The 8,187-nt window shown below is 39.6% G+C and overlaps 1 protein-coding gene across 1 annotated transcript; it reads left to right on the forward strand.

Moving 5' to 3' along the window:
• Nucleotides 1–1,854: 1,854 nt before the first annotated feature.
• LOC108898895 (inositol 1,4,5-trisphosphate receptor type 1-like) lies at nt 1,855–5,965 on the forward strand. Its single transcript, XM_018699018.2, has 4 exons — nt 1,855–1,915; nt 2,944–3,092; nt 4,368–4,533; nt 5,621–5,965. The coding sequence occupies exons 1-4, from the start codon at nt 1,909–1,911 to the stop codon at nt 5,872–5,874; spliced, it is 576 nt and encodes a 191-aa protein (XP_018554534.2). The 5' UTR covers nt 1,855–1,908; the 3' UTR covers nt 5,875–5,965.
• Nucleotides 5,966–8,187: the final 2,222 nt, after the last annotated feature.

Here is an 8,187-nt window from a genome sequence, read left to right on the forward strand (position 1 = left end):
CAAATACATAGTTGGCTACATCATTGATTATTCTGTGGAACCCTTCTTCATCATCAGGTACCCTGGAGCCCCATCTATCTGCCCTGCTGTGGATGGCCATGCTGGTGTCTCTGGCTATAGTCATCGTCTTGCCTCAGCCTCATGGTATCCGGGCACTCATCGCCTCCACCATTCTGCTTGATCTTCTCTGTAGGCCTGGAGCCCACTTTGCTTCTGCTGGGGGGTTTCAATGTAAGTGTGCATCAGTGTGTTCAGAACTGACACCCAGATATGCTATATTACCCAGTGGATGGTTGACTTGAATGTGCCTTGGCACAAGGCATAGTTACAGGTCAAACATTAACTGAACATTAAACTTATTAATACAAGACTAACACGTATGCAGTGCAGGAACACCATGGCGCCCATTAGTATAGAGCAACACTAAACATTTAACCGAGATTTAATCTCTCCAAGTCTCTCTCACTTCCCCTCCTGAAGTTGTCATGACTCTGACAGATTTTTAATGACTTATGTATCACTTCCAGAACCAGAGGTCTGATCTTACTGTGGACTGTGTATTGCATTATAGCTGCAAACACAAATGTCACTCATAGCCGGTACGTGTTGATGCATAAACCCTGGAGATTCCACACTCCACTGGTGGTCAACCACATCCACTTTATTTTTAGTAGTCTGTATAATGGTCATCTCCAGATCTTACTCAAAGACAAAATACTACTATTACTACTACTGCTACTATTAAGCCTTACTTTGTCACTTTGAACATATTGTATGTTACCTCTGTGTGTCCATTGTTCTTCAGTTATGTAATAAGGTAATCTTCCTGATGAGCTTTGTTGGGAACCGAGGAACCTTCACCCGTGGCTACAAAGCCATGATCATGGATGTGGAGTTCCTGTACCACCTGCTCTACCTGATTATCTGCACCCTGGGGGTCTTTGTCCATGTCTTCTTTTACAGCTTGCTGGTACGTTAGCTCACACACAAACCAGATTTATTCGTATATATATTCTTACACACATGGACAGTGACAGCCAAGGTAGTGGTATATTGACAACATTGTCCAACTTGTGCTAAATAGAAATAAAGATAGTATAGTGTAAATTTTTCTGTTGTTATTTTGCTCTGTAACTCAGAGAAACATGAGATAAAAATTGGATTTAGTTGCCATTTGATTGCTTATATAGGTACATATATTTTCTACCAACTTCAATTAACCATGAAACGCTCAGAAGATTTAAACAAAGGCTCAGATCCAAACAAAACTGTGGCCTTTGTTTGCCCATACACTCACATTTAGACACACTTTTTTCTCTTTTTCATGCATGTTATGCATACACATACTATACACACATCTCTGAATCTTTGCTCTTTCCAGCTCTTTGATCTGGTTTACCGAGAAGAGACCTTGCTGAACGTTATAAAGAGTGTGACCCGCAATGGCCGCTCCATTGTTCTGACAGCCGTGCTGGCTCTTATCCTCGTCTACCTCTTCTCCATTGTGGGTTATATCTTCTTCAAAGATGATTTCATTTTGGCTGTGGACAGAATACCCAACAAAACACTAGGTATGTTGAAATACAGGTTTCCTCTCAGTCCATTAATGGGATAAACATCAATTACTTGCCCTGTCTTGACCCAGCCAGTCAAGAGACTCAAACATGGAATGTTTTCCACAGCGCACACTCACTGGATGTCTGTGAAAATACATGTAGTCAAAGTGAAGCCAAGGAATACAAAAAGTGTGTGTCTGGTTTAATGCACATGCAAACCAACTGCAGATTGTTCAGTTGCATAAAGTTTTTGTTCCCAAATGCATAGAACATGGAGCCAGTATGGGGGAGAGTTCTTCTCTGGTGGAGTGTGTCAGAAAGAAACAGGGAAAACTGTTCAGGAGAGGCCGCCATGGATGGTAGGTTCACAAATGTGGCAGCTAACTGTGTATGTGTCCGTGTGTGTGTGTGTGTGTGTGTGTGTGTGTGTGTGTGTGACTGAGGCGGAGGTTGGGCGACGGGGTCGAAGGGTTCTTTTAAGTTTAAATCCACATGTTGGTGCATGCCTGCGTCTCAAGAGATTCCCAAGTGTTTGTGTGTGACTGTGTGCTTATGTCTGTCTTTGAATGTCCATGCTTGTGAGTGTGTGTATGTAAAGGTCTTTATGTCCTCGCAGACATATGACTCAGCCGAAAGAGATTCGTCTCACTGAGCTGTAAATCTGGGCAACCAAGTGGTCATGGGATTAAACCTGGCTGGGGCAACTCAGGGCTTTCAGGCAGCTGGGTGAAACACCCAGGGTTTAGGCTCCTTGTGTGTCTCAGGGGACTGAGCCTAAGACCTGATGTAGGGGCCCGGGTTGAAAGGTCAAGGATTAACTACCATCAGGTACAAGTTAGGTCTTTGGGTGCACACAGTGATGGCGCAGAGGGCTTCTTGCAGCAAACAATGAGTTCTTGCAAACTGACTGACCTTAATGGGAAAAGCTTCCAATCAAAGATGAACACATGCCACCTTAAAATTGATCAGCCAACCGTGATGAATCCTCAAACTGCCTGGAGCCTGACCTCGTCTAGGCTTTCCTATCCATCACCACCAGACTGGCTAATTATGTAGTCTGGTGACTTGTTTTTGTATGGATAGTTTGAGAAATTTCCCAGCCCAATTAAAAACTATTTCCCATGTGCTCTAATGGGGCTGATTCACTAAACCAATAATATGTAATAGAGTATGAAATCAGGCTTCAAATGCGTATAGTGTTTTTAGTATATTGGATCAAAAGTCTTCTATTTATGGTGTAGCTTCTTTCCCACTGGCCTCCTTTTTATGAAGTTAAATTTAAAAGCATTATGGGTGGTAATGGCAATGCAGCTGACTGATCAGACAAAGCTTTGCATTCAGCTTATACAGGAAATAATCGTCTGACATTATTGGTATGTCTCTTTAGCTTCCCTTGCCATCCAGCCGTCGGCGGTGGTGATCGAGGACAAGGAGCGAACGTGTGACTCCTTGCTCATGTGCATTGTCACAGTATTGAGTCACGGCCTCAGGAGTGGAGGAGGTGTTGGGGACGTCCTACGGAAGCCATCCAAAGAGGTACAGAGAACAGGAACACAACAACAACATGAAAGAAAATAGATTGAGAGTTTAAAAAACAAACAAAAAAAAAAAAAACAGTGCCATTGTGTACCTCTTTTTCTTTTGAGAATTTTAGTTTAGAATTTATTATTTACCAAACTCTGATACAGATAACAGCAAAATGCAGTGCACATGGAAATGCTTGTACAATCCCCCTCCCCACACACGTAAAGATTAAATTAAGATGAATTAAATTAAAGTGAATAGAGAAAACTGCTATCTAATAAGGGCGTTTTTGTTAAATGAGCCCATAAGAGGATCACCATAATGTGTATTTAATTCTCTTTAATTTCAAAAAGTAGATATTCGATAACATATTTGACCTAATAAACACCAAGAATTGTTACCCAGCCAGTGTGTCTAAAGTGGCTTTCTTTGAATTGAATTGAATTGTTAAAAATAAAATAAATGAACATATAATGTGCTGATAGGTCAAACAGGTTGCACAGTGAACCTTCATAACTCCAAACATGCCAGAAAACGCATTAATGGTACTTGTCCAGGATAAAGACAATCTTGCACACTACCACAACGTGTTGGTTTGGTGTTGCAGCTTGACCATAGAACGAGGGCATGACTCACAAGACTTACGTAAACCTCAGTTAGCTTAGCATTTATGTGAATTCTCTGATTGAGTTGCAGTTGTGTCAGGCTGTGTTTAACACTCAAAGATAACTTCTGCACAACTAGATAGTACCCTGTATGCAAAGAGGGCACTATGAGTCACTCAAATGTGTTAACACAAAATCACATACAAGTGGTGTCCATATTTACATAGACATAACTTTTCCCCCTCAGAGTAAATTAGATATTTTTACTGTTTAAATAAAACATTTCAGATGTTTTATTTTTGCAATGAAACTTGACATCCTACAGTTCAAAATTACTCAAGCAATCAGTGTCTGTATACATGTATGATGAGCTTAAAAATCTATTATCACTGGCTCAATATTTACTGATTGTAATAACTGCCAAATATTTCTTTGGATTTCTGTGCAAATCCAATTTCCAATTTAAAAAGAAATAAATAATTAAATAATAAAGTAGTAGGAGAAGACATTTGTTACCATTAGGAGAAGCAAACTAATAAACCTTCTTCTATGGTTGATTGAGTAATAGTTTAGTAGGGTGGAGATTCAAACTCTGTGTGTGTGTGTGTATGAGAGAGAGAGACATCAGCTTAGTTACTCATATTGATACTGCTTACAAGTTTTTCTCCCCTTGGTTCAACAGGAACCCCTTTTTGCAGCCAGAGTGATCTACGATCTGCTCTTCTTCTTCATGGTCATCATTATTGTCCTCAACCTCATCTTTGGTGTCATCATTGATACTTTTGCTGACCTGAGGAGTGAGAAGCAGAAGAAAGAGGAAATCCTAAAGACAACATGTTTTATTTGTGGTGAGAAATTGCATTAAGATAAATTGTTATATTACAAAACTTTTAAGACCATTTAATTACGTGTCAGATTTTTTGTTTACCATAAAAGTCATTCTGCACACTCAGCAGACTGACGCTATTGTTAGTGAGCATTATGGGAATGTGACTCATGACCTTTGTCACATTTTTTCCAATCTTTTTTCCATCATCTCTATATAGTAATCATTCTACCTTCTTAGAATTGAAAAAAGCGGAAATGTCTCGCATTTCCATTTGAGTCGAAGCTGCAGTCGATACTTGACGCAACACTTTTATCGTATTAGTTGCAGTACAGTCAGCAGGTGTGAATGCCAAGGCTTGCAGATGATGATGAAATCAAGAGAAATCAAACAAGTGGTCTGCTACCTCGCCTGCTCTTGTATGAGCATGCGACTGCTGTGATGCAGTGTCGCATCAAGGCTCTGTGCAAAATGGGGGCTGTTTTTCTGGGTAGTATAAACAATGAAACGCCTCCTCTTCCCAGAATGAATGGTTAGTCATGGCAGGTGCTGCTGTGGAGGAGGAGTGTTTCTTCCTGTTGCCATATGGGTCTTGACCATGTTAGACTGTACACTCACTCTAACACTGGCCTCATCCACCACTAAGCAGACACTTAAAGGCTTTATATGTGAAACATGTCTACATTCACTGGTTAGTTGTGGTCATTCTTAGTGCTTTGTGTTGCTCAACCATATAAGGGTTATTTCTTTTTTGTAAATGCAAGACTGTAAACGGATTACAGTGATTTTGTGTGCCAAACAATAAGTGGACATTATTAGCAGATCTCACCTCTGATGTTTTGCCTGCCCATTCTTTTGTTACCCCATTTCCTCTTGTTTTTTCTGTCACTCAGTCACCCTCATTTAGGTCACAAGAACTACTACGTCATGTTGCAACATAAAGTGTATTTCTTCACTCTTCCAAAGAAATGAGAGCACTATGTTTATTTGATGTGTGGTTGTGTGTGTGTTTGTGTGCGTGTGCATGCATCCGCGCATGACTGCATATGCGTGTGTGTGTGTGTGTGTGTGTGTGTCCTGTGTGTTGGGTTGAATCATTTCATTCTCAGGGTTGGAGCGGGACAAGTTTGACAATAAGACAGTTACCTTTGAAGAACACATCAAAGTCGAGCACAACATGTGGCATTACCTGTTCTTCATCGTTCTGGTGAAGGTGAAGGATTCCACAGAGTACACTGGACCAGAGAGCTATGTAGCTGAAATGATCAGGGTAAGTATCTTGTCATGCACATGCATTTTGCTTTGTAACTGTTCAAAAGTCCTACATACAAGCAAACCTTCAGTCCTACACTGCAGTGCTTAGAGACCTGAGAGAGGGAATTCATAAATACATTTGATTTATACAAATTCTCTGTCCAGTTCACCCCACCTTGTTTGCCACTACAAATAACAAATCATGTGTTTTTCGGACATTACACATGCTGAAGTACAGTTCAAAACTATATCAGGTTACTGTTGTAGTCTTTACTGAGGTTAACCTGCACCTGTGAGTAACATTTCTGGGGTTTTTTTGTTTTTTTTTTTTTGTTTTGTTTTGTTTTGTTTGTTTTTTCTTTTACCTTTTTTTTTTTTTTTACCTCATCTGCCCCATAGTACCATGACTATATGTAATCCCTGCCTCTGTGACCTTGAATCCTTCCAAAGTATTATCACATCAGTCAGCTTTGGGAATGGGGAATTAACATTCAACAGTCGGCCACTGACATAAAATGTGTTAATCCTCTGAAGCAACCATGCAAAATTTAAACACACACACACTCACAGGTCTCAGCCATGCATATCACCTCATGATAGGCACTTAGGCAGACCTGCAGTGTGAGGCTGTATTTCTTTAAAAAAAAAAAAAAAAAAAATTCCAAAATAGCTTATTGAACTGTCAAAAAAGTAAATATCTACCACCCCTCTTTTTCCAGTTTTCATAGAATTATTGCAGTTCAGGTCCAACTTCTAGCTTTCCTGAGGCTTTCATGAAACCTTGAAAGTTTCTGCAAACAATTCCTACAACTGTCCCAGCTTTTGTTGATAACTTACAAACCCTCTGTCTGTACGAAGGCAGTGTTGGAACAAGCAATGTTACTACACCCTCTGATGCATTATTATTACAATACTGTGCTGTAGGAAGTAGTCCTGTATATTGCTATCAGAATGGTGAGAAAAGGGCAAGTAACAAAAGAGACAGACTGGTTGGTCAGAGGTTCATCTTACAGCAAGATCATGACCCAAAACATTAGAGGAAAAAAGCAAGACGGTGGCTTCACATGATGGAAGACCAGCACAGTCTCATGACTAATATACCCCATGGGGCTGCTCTGGGATGAACTGGACAGGAGGTGAAAGCAAAACACCTTAAAAGTGCAGCATACTTGTAACAACTTCTGTTACCACGTTAGGACGAACTGGCTGCACAATATTTCATTCCCATTGTAGTAAGAATAGTAAGAATATCCCAAGTGTGTTCAGTTTGCTGAATTGAGTTTAAATTTACGATGTAAGACTCCATAATTACTTTAAAAACAAAATTGCTATTTATTTGTCCTTCTGATTTAATTTCAGAGAGCACTAAGACATTCCACTAAATGGATAAAGAAAAATGGAAGAAAAATGATTTTTTTGACCTATACTGTATTTATTTATATATTTATTTATTTATAGTTTTTTTTTACATGTTGAATAACAAAACATTGCTTCAGACAGAGCACTGGAAACTCAGATTGGAAAAAAAAAAAAAAATAGTAATGCAAGATTATATTATCATCTAAATGTTGAAATGTCAACTAGAAAGTGTTTGGGTTTGCCGTTACAAATACAAAACAAGAGTAACATGTCATACACACACACACAGTTTGATCCGGCTCTTAAGTGTATGTCACAATTGATCTAACATGATGACCTCTGTGGACATTTGTCATTGTCAAGAAAAAGAAAAAAAAAAAAGATTGTTTTGATTGTTCCATCATACTATACCCTGTGAGCAATTAGAAAGCATTTTTAACTGTCAAAGGAAAGCCCCTTCTTCTGAAGTGGTTGCTTCCCTGACGTACTTGAGCTGCTGTCAGTTTCTGACACAGTTTCTCATTAGGTGCCATTTAGCCCACTTCGCTGCCTTTCGCCTTGATCTGCTACACTCAGTCTTGTGAGGAACCACCTGATTTGGGATTAATCCCTATCCTCTCTACCCATTAACCTTTCACCCTACTGAACCAAAATTAGTTTGTCATGGGTGCATTCTGACCAGCAGGTTTTAGGGGGCAGACGGAGCAGAGAGGGCACACATGGTGCGAAAAGACCCCGATGACCCATCAGCTGACCCAGTCATCCTTAACATTAACTCTGCTTCACATGCAAGTGTTTGATGCGGGGGCCTCCATGTTGTATTGTCAACAAAGATTGCAGTGTTCCTCTAGCGTACATTATTTATGGAGATTATGTTTTGTCCTATAGGCATTTTTTGAAACAATATTTTTTTGTTAATTTAACTTTTCTCTGAAGTTATTTTTTGGGCATTTTGCCTTTATTTGATAGTGGAGATACAGACAGTGAGAGGTGACATGCATCAGTGATTTATTTTTTGAATTTTCAAAACGCAAAGAGCAAGAATTGTGCAGTTCTGTATAGA

This window comes from Lates calcarifer, unplaced genomic scaffold (assembly GCF_001640805.2).
Source record: "Lates calcarifer isolate ASB-BC8 unplaced genomic scaffold, TLL_Latcal_v3 _unitig_4355_quiver_3630, whole genome shotgun sequence".
Lineage (NCBI taxonomy): Eukaryota > Metazoa > Chordata > Actinopteri > Centropomidae > Lates > Lates calcarifer.